The sequence below is a fragment of the Crocuta crocuta genome, unplaced genomic scaffold, assembly GCF_008692635.1.
Source record: "Crocuta crocuta isolate KB4526 unplaced genomic scaffold, BGI_CrCroc_1.0 scaffold118, whole genome shotgun sequence".
Classification (NCBI taxonomy): Eukaryota; Metazoa; Chordata; class Mammalia; order Carnivora; family Hyaenidae; genus Crocuta; species Crocuta crocuta.
Window position 1 is genome coordinate 11,904,086 of NW_027551558.1, and position 17,138 is coordinate 11,921,223.

Here is a 17,138-nt window from a genome sequence, read left to right on the forward strand (position 1 = left end):
CCATCCTCTCTGAAAGAAAAACACCTTAAATCCAGGCATCGAGATTTTCTAGAGTTAAGATTCCAGGGAAAATGGACACATAATTTAAAAAAAAAATCACATAATGTCTAAGTGAGCAGAAGTAACAAAATCTGCTTCTCGACCAGCAAATACACACAGTTGTGGAGTTACCACATGCAGAATATAGTGGATGTATGCTGACTGTATTTGAAGAAATAAAACCATGTACGATGTGGGGGATGGAGCACAGCGAAACTGTGCTTACTCGCAGAGAACCTTGTAAACTTAAATGGCCACACAACTGGCCAAATGAACTTTTTGTCCCTATTTTGCTGTGTTAAAGTCCTTCTCTTCCCTGAGCTAACAGAGGCCAAAGTTTAGTTTGAAAGGGGCGGGGTGTGAGGTAAGATGGTAGTATGACCAAAGGGGTAGCCATACTGTACAGCCAAGGACCCTTAGACCAACATTTATTGATTCCAAATTATGTGCCAAGCACCATCCTAAGTATTTTGTGGTGTATCACCTCGTTTCACCCTCACCAAATCCTGTGTTAGATAATATTACCATTCCTGCTTAAGAGACAAAAAGACCAAAAGATTCAGTGACTTAACTACAGTCTCTGTGGCAGTAAGGGAGGAAGCTATCATTTCTACCTGGCTCCACAGACTGTTTTCTTAACTGCAAAAGTAGAAAAAGAAACCCACTCATATTCAAAGAACAAATATTGCAATTTACCTGGCATATAAGAATTTCTGATATCAGAGCATACCCATTATTAGAAAAGGCATTTAAGTGGAATCCAGTGAAAACAGGAACCACAATTTCACTATAAATAATAGAAACAGATCAGGGGAAGATTTAAATGAAATACTTTGAAAAATAAAATACTGAAAATGGATTTATTTTAGCTTTTATTAAATGAAATACAGGTTTATAAATTGTAACTCCAAGGTGAACATATAATTCCTTAATGACTGGTATCAGCCAGTCATAACATAAAGAACTATGCAGACTCAGATGACAAGTGCTTGAATGATGAAACCATGCCTTGGGTTGAGAAGGGAATATCAGGAGACTGTCTTAGAAATGTAGCTTGAGGGTAGCTAATGAAACAACCAAACTCTCAAAGGAAGAAGAATAGCAATAGGAGGCACTGAAAGAAAGAAATAGTAAGACCAATCCTGAGGGAGAATCCACAGGATTTGAAAGTAGTTTGAATGGAGTATACAGCTGAATTTGTCAATTTTGTGCCCAAGGTAATCACTAGCAAAGTAGGGGCTTATAAAAAGAATAGAAACACACAAAGAAAAATAGTTTTGGGAGCCAAAGCATGAGGCTGAATCTGAGGCACCAGAGCAATACTCAAATGACTGGCCGCTAGCCACTGAAATTTGAGTCCAAATCTCTGGAGAGACTTTTAAACTAAGGACTTACATTTAGAAACCACCGATGAAAAGATGAAGCCCCAGAAGTGGCTGGAGAAATGATCAAGGAAAGGAGGATTTATAGAGAAGAAAAAGGGAATGAAGAAAATAACTGGAGCACTAAGTCAAAGAGCAAAGAAGAGGTGCAAGGATGCACAGAAAAAAAGACTGATCAGAAATAGAAGTTAGAGTATTTAAAAGAAGTGGGAGGAACATGAGAATATAAACTGAAAAGGGGTCCAGAGAAGCTGGACCAAACATTAACTGAAAAATATTGCTTCTACATAAAAACAAGTAAAGGATGATATGCTTGCACTGAATTTTGGAGTCAAACTTTCCTCTCAGTTATTAAATTCAACAAGATGAGTATATTTAAAATTTTCCCACTTAACACAGACTTGTCACTTCTCACTAAGAAAAGGTAGCCAGAAGGAGAAAAAAACAAAACGCCAGGAAGAAAATGAAGAAGAGTAGAAGCAAACCAAACCTGAAAGATCTAAGATGCTTCAAAGGCTCGTTACTGGGAAATTCTCTGGTCAGCTTCCTTTATCCACTTTTCATACTCCCCTGCCAAAACCATGAGTCAGGAAAACATCAAGTCTCAAACCTGAAAATTTAAGCACGGGTCTTTAACATCCTTCCCATCTTTATACAGCTAACAAAAATTTGCTGAAACAGAAAAAAGACCAGTTTCTTGGTAGAAATTTTACTTGTTACTTTTCCAACCAAAGTCAAAACCTAAAAGTAGCATTTCATGTTTAGAACAAGATAGAGAATTTCCTAAAGAACTTGACACTTGGTAAAGGCCCTCCAATAAGGAAGTTCAGATTAGAAAGAAAATAGGTATTTGGGCTCCTCTTATATAACCAGTGAATTTTAATTCAAAATAAACCTAGGACCCGGAAGAGAAGGAAATCGCTGACTCCTACAAATCAGAGCATATGATCTGAATAGAAATGTACATCTTCAAAATATTTCTTATAGGCTGAAGACACTACAGAAGCTTCTTCACATCTATATCTCTCCTCAGAGTTTTAGCATTTTGGCCATGCCAACATCTGAATTTGGAGCCAGAGACATCCCCAATATATTACTGAGTGTAACTTAAAATAACAAGTGGAACATGACAATGGAAATGATGACGGTGTCATGATTTAAACTATGGAACTATTTGAATTCAAACCTGCTAGGAGCTGGGAGGGTAGTCTATCACACGTCACTTATATTCCTAGATTCATGAAAATCATTCTTGAGGAAAAATAAAATGCTTTGAAGAATAAGAGAATTTTAGGTAAATGGGGTAACTAAGAAAACATAAAAATCAGGTGAAAACATCTATCAAATGTAAGCTGGTGACTGATTCACAAGCTCACAAATTGCTTGTCACTAAGTAACTGATAAAAATACTTATGATCCTTGACTCTGTTGATCCTTTCAATCAAGCTTTAGACTAACATTTAATATGTTTGTTAATGATTAATTATACAACATTTGGGCTATTTCAGATGCTTTAACTACGCTGGTCCTAAATTAGATAGGATACACTAAACTCCAGAATCTAAAAAAAAAAAAAAAAAAAAAAAAAAAGGCATGCGTCAGTATGCCAACCAAAGAACAAGATAATACTCTGTCTCACGAAAGCTAAATGCTTGTGAAATAAGACCCTGATGACTTTTTAGGCAGTACCATGCTTCTCTGTCTCCCAATTCCCTCGGACTGTGATGAGGCATAGCAAATTCTTAAAGGTACGTATCTTCTATGCAAAAAAAGATGCTGTGAACTATGACGGGGGCAGAAGAAAATGTGGCATGAATGGAAAGGTAAACATCTTCCAGCCTTTCATTCTACTACCGATTTCCTAATATATATCCTCCTGTCTCAACCCAAGGTCACTCTTCCTACTGCCAGGGCTGAGCCATATAGGATGCAGACAAGGGCAGCAAGAAGTTCTGCATTTCCCATGTCAGCTAAAGGGCCAAGTTGTACCTCTTCCACCCACTTCCTTAATCATAGACTCAAATGCCAAATAAGCTGCATACACTGCTCATTCCCCACATAAACTAAGCTATCTGTCTTCAGGAGACCTCTGCAGCCCTGTACACTATGTTGACAGTGAGAAAGGCCATTACCAAACTCCTCCGTGTCAGTTATACTGGTGGTTTCTTACACTTGACAGGCAAAAGACTTTAGGTTCAATAGATTACCCAAGACCAGGTGTGGGCTGAAATTTATTTTCCTCCCATATAGGAGGAATAAAAAGTTAAGCAGGTTAAGGGCCAACAAAAAAATTACAGAATATCAAGAGTATATGCTATTTTAAAGCTTTTTAATACTATACAAATACATTTTCACAAATACTAATTATAAAGTGTTTTATTCCAATGATTTTAAAAGACTTCTGCAAGTTAAGATCAAGTAATTTGAAAACAAAGCATAAATTTTAAAGTAAATTTCATTTTCTAAAACATCTGTGATTTCTATTTTTCATTGTTTAGATTAAGATAGTTCTATAAGAAAGATGATAGGAAGAGATCCACAGATAATCCTTGTGATTACATCTAAAAAGCAAAATGCTTTTATACATTTTTTTTCTCAAGTAGAGAGAAACATCCAACAAATGTTTGAAACAAAGAAGGAATCAGAGTTTCAAGAATGAGCTACGAGAAGTTCTACCCCCATATACTTAGCCTAAAACAGAGACAATAGCATTTACAGGAAAATAAATATTCCACAATACATATGGTAGACCTTGTCTGAGTCCTGTTTCCTTTGTTTTTCTTCCGACTCAGTTTCCTGCATTATTGTGTTTAAAAGCTTTTTCTCAGATGGCTCAGTAAAGAATAAACAGGGTGTAAAGTTATAAACTGGTTAAATTGTCTCTGGATAAGATACTGCCTTTTATTCTTTCTTTCACTGAGGTTTGATGAATTTTCTCTGGCCACCCTCTTCAATCTCCTTACATCCAAGGTGAGTGCCTCTTCAACTCAAATTATAAGCGCCACTTTGGACTAAAGACTCCCCATTCCAAAGAAAAACACCAAAACAAACCATTCTGGGAGGGGCATAGTTGAAAATGAGTGTGTAACTCCCAGTTTACTCCCTTCTCTGGCTAAGTACTGCCACCCAACCACCACCACCCCAGTCACCACCACGTGATCAGCACCCCTCCCCCAACACACAAAAGACTTGAAACAACTCCTTTAAATTTCTTTTAGTGCAGCAAGCAATAGCTTGTAAAAGGATGCAAACCAGCTGAAACATTTGACAGACAGTGTTAAATACCCGGGAATTCCTATCAACCATTTTACTTTAAAAGGTACTTTGATGTTGGCTATCTTTCATGTACCTCTTTCATGGCACATTAATAAAGAAAACGGAGCTGAAGTAAATCAAGTCCCAAGGTCACATCTAGAATTACAGCACTGTAGGTACCTGATGAAATACGGATTAATGCTGCATGAGTAGTGAATAAATAAAAGCACCTCTACCACCAATCAGGCAAGTTTTACAAGTGCTTCTGAACTTTATTCTGCAACTAGACCTGAGACATCTTTAATCCCCCATGCCCCTGAAACCTAATTATCATAATGTGAACCCAAATGTTAGGGTCCCTTCAAAATGCAAGTGCCGTGAAGCAGAAAAGTAATGGGAATTAAGCTGGGTGTAACCTTAGAAATGTATGGATGTGGGGGAACTTGAAAGTGGTATTTCAATAAGTTAGAAGAGCAAAATACAAAGAGTTAGCCACATAAAGTACATTAGACTCAAAAGGTTCCTCCCTCAAAAAACAAAACAAAACAAAACACAAAGTCATATAAAACATATAAAGAGGGATCCAAAAACTATCTGCAAGTACCAGATTCTGGTCCCAGAATCTTTAAGTCCTACATAATCAAATGAAAAGGATCTCAACAACAAAGAATTCTAGCAATCTTGCATTCTCCTAATGCAACTGAAGTGAGACAGAATCATACTGGTTCTGTACAACCTAAACATTCCCAATTAAAAAAAAAAACAAAAACAAATGTTCCCAAATATCAACTGAATATGTTTTGGGGTTTTTTTGTTTTTTTTTTTTTAATGTTGGTCAAAAGTGAGAGAAAATAGTAAGCTTGGTAAGGCCAAAGAAAAGGGGAAAACATGAATCAGAATGGACCAAGGAGTTAGAAATCTCAAGGTAAAACTCATACTATTAGTAATTTGTTGATAATATGGTCTTATTCCTTACACATCTAATTTATTGAGGGACTTTGATAAGAAAAAAAAAAGATTTAAAATTACAGAACAGAAATACATTGACTTTATATTTACTACATAGCTGTGTTCACTACCACACAGAATTGAGAGTAAATCGAGACAGCTCTGGGCCCTAATCACAGAGACAGTTAGCATCCCAAGAGATCTATACTACAACCCTATAATATGGTTCCTATTGTTCCCAAGTACACCATTTATGGAAAGGTCTGTGAATAATTATTTCATTTACATTTATAAACATTAGAATCTTAAAAACCCTTCTCTGCAACTGATGTCTTTATGACAGAAAACACTATTTATCTGATGTATATACTTTAATAATAGAACTATATACATATGAAAATGGTGAAACCGACTCCACTTTTAAGATCACAGTAAAATGTCAGTTTGGAAGAGAATCTAGGAGTGTAAGACTGTACATGCACAAAATGAGACAGAGAAAAAATATAAAACAATTGCTTAAAATAAGGTGTTGTTCCTACTTCTAAAGGTTATCAAAAATACTCGCAGAGTCCCACAGTTCATCACTTATTACCTTAATGCTGAACATAATATTCTTTTAATTTACATTTTAGGTTCTGTTATAGCAAATACACTGGTCTAAACAGAACATCTGTTTTGGTTATAATACATTGTATCTTTGGCAAGAACTTATAATAAAACTAACAAAAACAATCAAAAATCTTTATTGGATCTGGCAACAAAAGCAGATTTGTAACCAAAAACCTTAAAAGAAGAAATGACCATCACTGGGCTCTCAGCCAGTTCTAATCTAAGTCAATAAACAAAGATCTGCAAGACGGGCTACAGTTAAGGGGGGCTGGAGTAACTCCTGCAGATACTTAGATTGGACTTAGGGATACAGAAACACATGGGTTTACAAAGCTGGTAAAAAATATTTTATTTTGATCAAAAACTGTCAAACTGAATCTGAATCCAAATAGTATTTTAAAACCACACACACACACACACACACACACACACACATCCACCCATAATTGCTCATTCCTTATGCCTCTTCCCCAACATAGCTTACTGAAATGGTTATTTAAATATATATATTTTTTAAAGTAGTCTGGCCATTTCAACAAAATGAAAATACTTTATATGAGTCGTAAACTAATTTTACTTTAAAATGTATTTACTGTCACAAGCATCCCAGAAAGAAAGCCTTATAAATAAGAGTCTAGTTTTTATAACAGTCACAGAAAGGGAGAGAGGAGTATCAACCAACAGGTGAAGGGCAGGGTGCCTGGGTGGCTCAGTTAAGTGTCCAACTCTTGATTTTGGCTGAGGTCATGATTCCAGGGTGGTGGAATAGAGCCCTGCATCAAGGCTCCATGCTGAGTGTGGAGCCTGCTTAAGATTCTCCCTCCCTCTCTCCCTTCCTCCCTCCCCCTCCCTCCCTCTGTCACTCTGGCAAACTTCAGANCTAAAGAATAAAAAAATATATATATAAAAGAAATAGGTGAAGGGCAACAAAAATCTGAGACTATCACGGTACATTTTCTCAAGTCATCAGTGTAGAGAGAAGTGAGACAAATATTCTATCACCCTAACTTGTCATTAAACATAACAAGCAAACTAATATCCAAAAACACTTTTAGGCTATCCTAAGTTTCAAGACTAAGTCATGGCCTTTATCACTGCTATAAACTGAAGATGAAGACTGTATTTTTAAATACAAAGAAACTGATTTTACATTCCACAGGAAAAGCAGAAATTATCGGACTAATCAAAAGTAAACAATAGCAGCTGGAGCGCCCAGGGGGCTCAGTAGATTGAGCCTTGAGTTCAGCTCAGGTCCTGATCTCACGGTTTGAGTCCTACATCGGGCTCTGGGCTGACAGCTCGGAGCCTGGAGCCTGCTTCAGATTCTGTCTCCGTCTCTCTCTGTGCCCCTACACTGCTCTGTTTCTCTCTCTCTCTCTCAAAAATAAATAAACATTTTATTTTTTTTTCATTTTTTAAATGTTTTATTTATTTCTGAGAGAGAGAGAGACAGCGTGAGCAGGGGAGGGTCAGAGAGAGAGGTAGACACAGAATCTGAAACAGGCTCCAGGCTCTGAGCTGTCAGCATAGAGCCCGATGCGAGGCTAGAATCCACGAACTGTGAGATCATGACCTGAGCCGAAGTCGGACGCTTAACCAACTAAGCCACCCAGGTGCCCCTAAATAAATATTTTTAAAAATAAGTAAATAACAGCAACCATAGTAACTTCTCCCCATGTAAAATAATTTCAACTTCACAACATAATGAGCTTTATGTAGCCAGATAATCTTAAGTCACATAGCTAAGCTTACTAATTTGATGGAAAGCAAATTTCCTTAAAGCGAAACAAAACAAATAGGTCCAGATGGTTTGGGTTATCTGCTACACATTATTCTCACAGAATCCTCAATGGTCAGAATTGAAAACCTTAAAATCATCCCATTGAAATCTCTACTGAAAATTCCTTCAAGCGTCACATAAGTCATTTATCCCTGTTCCAGTTCATCTTGTTAGATTAGGTTCAACAACTCAGGTGTTTCAGAAAATTTTCTGATCCTGATTCTAATATACCTCAATATCCACAAACTTGAAAACCTTGACTAAACCAGTGAGCAGAACGTTAACTAATACAATGTCTGTGGCAAGCCGCTTAGAGGCCTCACACCAGACATCAATTCAGTAGCTAAACAGATCCTTTTGGGAGCCATGTTACCAAGTCTCTATTTCTCTAGTTCCTCTGTAAAAGTATCAAGAGACTATTCAAAGCTGTGCTGAGATCTAGCTCTGTCTACAAGTTCTAGTCTTCCACACAGAAAATTAAATGGGATAATGCCAAAATATCTTACTTATAAGCAACCCACACTGATTTCCAGTGCATATCTTCTATTGTCCCCTTCTAAGTGCACATAAATCATCGTTTTCTGATTTCATAATAGCCTCGCCTGACCAAGATCACACTCAACAGTCATTTGCATTACTTATCTGAATTCCCTTTGGGACACATTAAGGTACCATCTGCCTCTCTCTAAGCTTCCACAGTTTCTTGAGAATTAATCAATAGTGGCACCAAAATTTTATTCCCAAGTCCACCCAGAGCTCCAGGAAATATTTCATCTGAGCCAGAAGATGAAATGAGAAATGTAAACTCACTTACTAATGCTCTATTTTAGATACATTCTGGTATTCGTTGGTGATCCTTATTCTATCTTCTGAGGTGCAAATCATTCTAACCCGCCAATCAAAGAGGAAGTGATGAACTCTTTCTCATAGTCCCTGATGAGGACGTGACATAATCTACAAGCGGTGGGATCTCTGGTCTCACTCTCTTTTTCCTAAGATAATCATTAATAAATCTTTTATGATACATTTCACTCTTGTGGGGAGGCAGTAAACAGAGGGATTCAGGCCTGAAGCTTTAGTCTTCCTGTACTGTTTTTGGCAGATCGGTGACTCTTCTGTTACACACTCTTGGTTACTTACACTTTTTTTCAGCTTTGTATTTGTCCTTGTGAAATATGCAATGGACTGAAAGTCTGCAGCCAACACACACAAACTGATTTAGTTCCCAACCTTTTACTGGTGGTAAAGCCCTGGAAGTCAGAATGCACTATTCGGAACATGGTGGAATACATGAATGGTAAACCACATGAGTAAATATACAGGGTAAATCAAATACTAGATACTGGCAGGTATCAAAAAATTATCCAAACCTGCTTTGGCAAAGAACCATTCCTGTGTAATGTAATTTACAGCCATCTAGAAAAAAAAAAAAAAAAAAAAGCATTCTTCATAGAATACCTCAGTAATGTTCTGCTATATTTTTATAGGTATGAGACTTAGCAAACCAGTCATCCAAACTATTTGTTTTCTACTGTAATTAATCCTACATTCTCTTAATCTATAGAATTTTGTTACCAAGAGTGAATCTCTGAATTGATCTACTAGAAGCTTTTCCCTTTGCAAGAAGATTACCAAAAAATTGATGTAGGCAAATGTAGTGTTTGGGAAGTTTTCTTTTTATGAGGAAGTTTAATTGAGGAGATTCTATCCATTAATTTAAATTTTTCCAGAGGACTTGGAAAGGATCATAGTTCATAATTTTAGGGTAAAGCACATTAGTCCAGCTTACATTTCCCAGTGTGCTGAGGACTGACCCTATTTTCTTTCCTTAAGAGGATCTTTTACATTATTATAGAATAATCTGAATTATACATCTAAGAGTTTCCCAACTTCTCATTAGAGACTCCTACAATCTTATCTCTTTGCATTTTTTTAAATGTTTACTTATTTTTGAGAGAGAGAGAGAGAGAGAGAGTAGGGGAGGGGCAGAGAGAGAGGGAGACACAGAATCCAAAGCAGGCACGAGGCTCCGAGCTGTCAGCACAGAGTTTGATGTGGCCCTTGAACTCATGAACCATGAGATCATGATCTGAGCCAAAGTTGGCCACTTAACCAAATGAGCCACCCAGGCACCCACTGCAAGAGAACATTTCTTGAAGAAGACTGTTGGAATGCTGTGGCTTTTCTCATGCTGCCTAAAAATCTGAAAATCTCATGGAGAAGAATGTCCCACTCACCCTGTGCCAGGTGAGAGGGGCCTCCCTGGAACAAATATGTGAGTGTGACATTAGAAAGGGAACAGATGCAAACACAAGTACAGGGGTAGACCGGGGCAGGGAAAGAGAGAGAGAGAGAGAGAGAGAATAACAAAGGCAGAGAGCTATACCAGGAATAAGTTGCTAATACCCCCTTGGGAAGAGACAAGGATGTATGAACCAAACGGCCCTGCAGGAGGAAGTGCTGGGGGAGAGCGGGGGTGTCTCTAAAGAGATTCCGTCCAAGAGGACTAAGTAGCAAAGGGATTCAGACAAGAGCAGTTTGCCTAAAACCCAGGACTGGAAGATAGGGGGTTAACCCCCAGTATAAGGGTCAAAGAGAAATAAGCTCACTACACCCTACCCCAAGGATATTGTGCTAAAAAATGGACTATCTCAACCCTTGTCACAGGGGGAATCTCTGAGGAGAACATGGAGCCATTAGCCATCTCTCTAGTGCACAGCCTAAATTCACACTACCTAGGTGGCCAGAAAAAATTTCAAGCTGAGAATTTAAGTGATTCCAAACCAGTAGTGTCTACAAGAGACTGACAGAAACAAACGCAAATCCTTATTGAAGTGTCTCCCCGTCGATGCAGGCCTTGATGAATTCTCACCAATAAAAGTTCCATGAAAATAAGGACTTTTCAATATAAATTAACTGAACAGAAAAGGAAAGAAAACAGCAGAACCAGAAGTAAAAACAGATAGCAGAAATAGACTTCCAAGGATTTTCGTTACTAGAATTATCATAGACTATAAAATCACAATGGTTAGTATGATTAAGAAAAAAGACAGATTTGAATATATATTCAGGAACAACAAAAGACTATAAGAATGATCAAGCAGGTCTGAAAAAATACTGAGCTTCTAGAAATGAAAAATAGAACTGAAATTAAAAGTTAACACAGATGCCAGCTACAACTGCGGTGAGCACAGCATAATGTGCACAGTTGTTGAGTCACTACGTTGTACACCTGCGTTGTACACCTGCAACTAAGGTAACATCTTGTGTAAACTACACTAAAATAATTTTTAAAAATTAAACGAATGGATGTCAATTCTCTACAAATTAAACTGTGGAGCCACCTTAATCACAATCAAAATCCCAGCAAGACCATTTGTAGAAACTGGAAAGCTAATTCTACAGTTTATGTAGAAGAACAAAGGCCCTACAATAGGCCAAACAATTTTAAAAAAGAAGAACGAAATTGAAGGACTTACACTATCTAATTTCATGTTTAGTATTACGATATATAGATCAAATAAACAGAATAGACTCTAGAAATAGATTCACCTCTGTATGGTCAGTAGCTTTTCAAGAAGAAGGCCAAAGTGGTTCAACTGGGAAAGGAAAATCTTTCACAAATGGTACTGGAATAATTCATAGTCATAGGCAAGAAAAAGAACTTCATACCATGTATCAAAATGAACTTTAAATGGGTTATGGACAAATCCCATACTCCACATGCCTGCAAATAAATACTGAAATTATGGCTGATTAGTTTGTACTAATAGGTTGAAAACCAAAGATACATCAAAGATCAAAAATAACCAGTTGTCAAACAATAGGAAATGACTAAAATAAGGTAAAACCAAACAAGAGAATTAAAGAAGAAAAAAGAGGAAGGGAAGGAGGAGGAAAATGAGGAAGGAGAAAGAGAATAGGAGGGAGAAGACAGAAGGAAAAGAAAGAAATTGGATGGCTCTGCTGTTTACAAAATACTACAGCTGGTCATAAAGGTCTTAAGAAAGGGAAAAATCAGTATCCATTCTTTTTTCAAAACTGCTCTCAGGCAAATTTATAGCCTCCAACTCTTTGTTTCTGTCACCTAAGCTGATTAAGGTTCTCTGGTTAATTTTTAGTTTCTTTTTTAAAGAATAAAGCTTCAAAGCAACCATATAAGTAACTAAGAAGATTATGATGTTTTATGTCTTCACAAAGAAAAGTCAAAAGGCTTAAATAAAAGTTAGGGAAATAAAAACTTGAGGGACACTTGCATTAGAAAAACAAAAAAGCAAAAACCTTGATATTCTTGGACACAGGACAGGTTCAGATTTTCTACAAAAACTAACTTTTTTTTAATATTCTAGATGCAAGAATAATAAACTCAAAAGTCATAAAGAAAAAAGACAGATACATCTTTAAAAAATAAAATTTAGAATTCTATATGAAATAGGCTTAAATTCTTAAACACAAAATGGAGAAAAGTACTTGTATAAATTGCAAAAATTAGGACAAATCAATCGATAATTAATATATAAAAACATTTACAAAACATTATGAACAAGATGAAAACCTCCAAAAGAAACAAAAATGAACAAAGGACACATGCCATCCACACATACACAAAAGAATCAGAAGTGGTCAATGAACATACAAAAATATATTTGACTTCATGAATAATACAAGTATATGCTAAATGCTGTTCTAAGCAATTTATATATTTTTTAATATATTTATATTTATTATCACTAACCATCATGATAATTCTGTAAAATGGGTATTATTATCATTTCCTTGTATGGATGATGAAACTGAAATACAGAGAGGTTAAGTAATTTGTCCAAGCTCACACAAGTACTGAATAAGCAGTGATGCTGGGATTTCAACTATGTAATTAAAACAAAAATGACTGAGCAAGCGTGTACCGTACTAATACCCAACATCCAGGGAAATGGGAGCAGAGACACTCTAGGTAAGAGTTTTAAATGGCATAGTCACTCTAAAAGACAGCATGGTAATGTATTTCAAAAGTCCTACAAATATGCAGTTTGAAAATTAATTTTCTCAAACAAGCAATAATTCAATCCACCCAAAGCAGCAATTACATGGGGTGGAGGCACTCTAAGGAAAAACACATAAGGAGCCTAAAAGCTGGGAGCAGAGGCTCTATACTCTTTGGATATATTTCACAATAAGAAATGCTTTATTTTCTTACCGTTTTAGGTGGACTTCTATATGGACTTGTGATATAAATGTTTTTAAGTAATGGCATCCCAAATTAACCAATATACTGAGAAGAAGGAGAAACAGCAGGGAAATAATCTCAGTAATAGATGAGTTTGGTAATTAAGCATTTTTCAGTTTAGGAGCAGTGGTCAGGTACCCCTTTACACCTGTACTTCACTTCTTGGAATATATGGTAAAGAAATATAGGTATGTACAGAGATCCAAGCACAAAAACATTTATTATAGCTTTGTTGATAATGGTGATGATTAGAAAAAGCCAGCTGTCACACAATGAGGAATCTCTAAAATATAAGATTATGTAAGAGTTTGTCTGCAATAATCTTAAGTGATTCTGTAAAGTCCATTTATTGGCATGTGAATATATTAAGTAGGAGAAATGTAAAATATGTACAGTGTGCGTTCCTTTTTATAACACACACACAATCTAGAAATATGATTTAAATTATAAATAACAATTGAGCTAACAGAAAAACTGATCACTTATCTGTGTTTCCCAAAGTGCAATAATAAATATTAAAATCTTTAAAGAAATAATGTTTGTTTTCTAATTTTAAGGCCAAAGATTTTTATTACCTTCACTCTTAGGCGTTTTTAACAAATGAGTTTAACCCTTTGAGGCTCAAGCTTTTCTCTGCATTTCAGTTAGACTCTGGAAGACACAACTTATCTCAAGCAACAAAATTATGATTCCCTAAATTATATTTCTTTTCAATGACATGGCTGGTACACTACTGGAATGAAAGAAAAAAGAAGTCCAATGTGTCCTTTACCATATACTTGCAACTTTAAACATGTATGAGTAACTAAGCCTTAGAATAGTTCTAATTAAGTTCTTCAACTTGATTCCAGTTTTTTTTCTCCCTCCTTTAGTAACTGGGATTTGAAGCTTTCACAGACGTTCCCCATAGGATGTATAAACAGTAGAGTCTGCAAGGTATTTTAAGGGTAGGGAGAGAAATGGGAGGGAAGTTGGATGGATGGGTCAAGGTACATGGGGGTTTATGAGTCAGGACATAAGTCAAAGAGTATGTTAACCTATGGCAGATATGCCAAGGAAAAAGTGTTGGAAGGAACGGATAAGAGAAAACGTGCTGGTGGATATGTTAGGAAAAGATGTTTCCGAATGAATAACTGACAGGATTATAGGAATGCGTATCAGATTATGTGTTTAGGAGGTAGTAAAAATGACTGCCAAAAAGCATGGAAATTTCAACTTACATGTAGTCTGCAATGTAACTTCAAAGTGTTAGATGAGAAAATAGTGTTTTCTCATAAAGGCAAGGTGAACTGACAAAAGAATGGAATCATACAGCTGATTTTCCGAAGCACTCACTATAAATTCTGATAGGGTATTTGCATTATTTAAGGACTTCAAAACCAAACACTAAAATATTAGCAAAGAAAGTTCATGGTACATAAAAAAAAACAAAAAACACCCACCATGATTTAGTGGGGTTCAAATCAGAACTGCAAAGATGGTGCAAGTGTAAGAAACCTACTATAATTCAGCATAATAATAGACCAAAAGAGGAAAAAACACAAACAATTACAGCAGAATTCTAAAGAAGCATAAACGTTCTCTTTCTTGATTGTTAAAACAATAGGAATCCATATTTTTAAACATTCATAAATAAAAAAAGATTTCCTCTAAATGATGTTTTAGAAATATACAAAAGGCAGTATTAGACTTGAGGGAGGCACTAGAAGCATTCTCATAAAAGTAAAGGAAAGAAAAAAAGGGTCTAATATCATTACTATTATTAAATAGCTTTTCAAAGATACCGCACAGTACCATTAAACAAGAGCAGAAAATCAAAAGGTACAAAACTTGAAAAGGAATTCATCATCTTTTGCAGATGATATGACCACTTACCTAGAAACCCAAGAGAATCAACTGAAAAACTAATTATAAACAATGAAAGAATTCATTGTTTATACGGCTAGGGACAAAATTAACATAAAAACAGTATTCCTTCAACAGAGATAAAGTAATGCAGTAAACTAAATCTTAAAATATACACAAAAGGAGATAAATACAAAGTTTTAATATTTAATGTAAAAGATAATTATGAAGAAAAGTTCACAGTGTTACTGAAAGCAAAAGCATTCCCCATTTTAAAGCTGAAGTAAAGGGAAGCTCAGAGAGGCAGAGGAACTCTTCCTAACTTGCCTGACCAGCAAATGGTGACGACAAAAGATGGACCTAGATTTGTCGCACTCCAAAGCTCATCTTTTCCACTGCAAGATACTGCTGAAAGTTTAGTCAATGGATACTCCATAAGCCAAACCAGAAAAATATGAGAGGCCTTCACTATTTTAATATTTTTAATGATTTGAAAGTTCTGTTTATAAGCACTAAAAATGTACCCAAGATATTTTTATTAAATTTACATGAACAAGTTAAAAAAAATCAGAAAACTTGCTGAAATAAACTGAAAGTTTATTTGCTGAAATAAAGTGAATCAGCTCTATCAGGTCCTTGTATTAGGTTCTCCAGAGGACGAGATGTACGTGCACACTTCCCAGGCTGGGGAAGATCCCCAGTACTATCCACACTACCCTGAACAGGAAGCAGGAGAGGGAGAAAGCTGAGGAAGACATGTCAATCTGTCCCTCTCCTGAACCGTGGCCCTGTGGCACCCATAGTTTGTCCCTGACTTCCTAATCCTCTTGGGTTACTCTGCATTTGTTTTCCTGACATGTTGATTATACTCTTGGCACATGGAACGCTACACTAAATACAAGTGCCCCTCCCCCCTACCCTTTGGCCTATCTCCGTGGCTTCTAGAATTCTTTTTCTCCTGTTAGGTTTTGTTTGTTGGTACTGTCAGTCACATACTCATCAGTTGTGACTTATCTTATACTTACTTATAAGATTCCTCAAACAGCAGTGGAAAATGGTACTCGTGCACTCTTCCCTAGATATCAGGTACTGTAATTCTCTTCTCCTGTAGAATTAAACTCTTAAGAATAATATTCTACTATAGTTTGGAAAAGGTAAGCATGGCTACCTGAGGTACAAAGGGAAAGTAAGGAAAGCACAACTACTGAGGAAATGGGTGAGGCGAATCCAAAGCTATTCAGAAGTTAACTAGGTGCCTATATAATATGAAAGCCTGCGACGAACACACAAGAAAAGAATTATCAGAAGTGCTTTGAAGTTGTAATACTTGCCTTGGCTCTCAGTTCTGAAAACCACCAATTTACAGGCATCAGAACTTAGCGAGAAAAAAGCTAAGTTATCCACAGTCTTATGTACTAGTTAGTAGTTAACTAGAGCCCTCATACAAGGTACAGCTTGGAAAACCCATGAAACCAGGTAAGTCCTATCTTGCTGTTCCTGTGGGAGTTTTCAGGATATTGAAACTTAAATTTCTCTGAGAGAGAGAGACACTTTACATTGTCCTGCAAAGCTCTTGTGAACAGCAAGAGGAGGTCTACAGGCAAAAAAAAAAAAAGATGCATGTGATAAAAAGAGAAAAGAGAATTCATCACAGAAGGAACCCCAGAAGTCCCCTTGTCCCTCAGAAAACAAACATTCCTAACATCCTTACCAGTAAACAACATCCAGTGGTGCAAAGTAATTTTTCATTATCAGGTCAGCAAAGTAAGCTTCTGTTTCCCGGCAGGCAGTTCCATTTCCAATCACCACCGTGCTGCAGCTTCAAGGGATAAAGAAGATGAGAAATGGAATGAGCTCAAGGCATGCTTCTAAATCAATCAGGAGAAAACGTACAGAATGCACAAATACTATCATACGATGATCTTATTCTCTCCACTGTATCACAAGGGAGGCACAGGCTTATGTAGAATAAAGGACAATGCCACCGCATTTGGTATGGGAGGCACTGGACAAGTATTTCACTGTCACACAGTTAAGAACAGTCAGGTTTCTT

General features: G+C 36.5%; 1 protein-coding gene across 3 annotated transcripts in view; it reads right to left on the minus strand.

The window, feature by feature from the left end:
- SRBD1 (S1 RNA binding domain 1) overlaps positions 1 to 17,138 on the minus strand; it is a 192,153-nt gene that overhangs the window by 118,064 nt on the left and 56,951 nt on the right. For all 3 annotated transcript variants that reach the window (XM_077749285.1, XM_077749284.1, XM_077749286.1), the window contains exon 14: positions 16,797 to 16,904. In XM_077749285.1, coding sequence (XP_077605411.1) covers positions 16,797 to 16,904 — 108 coding nt within the window. The remainder of the gene's footprint in view (positions 1 to 16,796; positions 16,905 to 17,138) is intronic.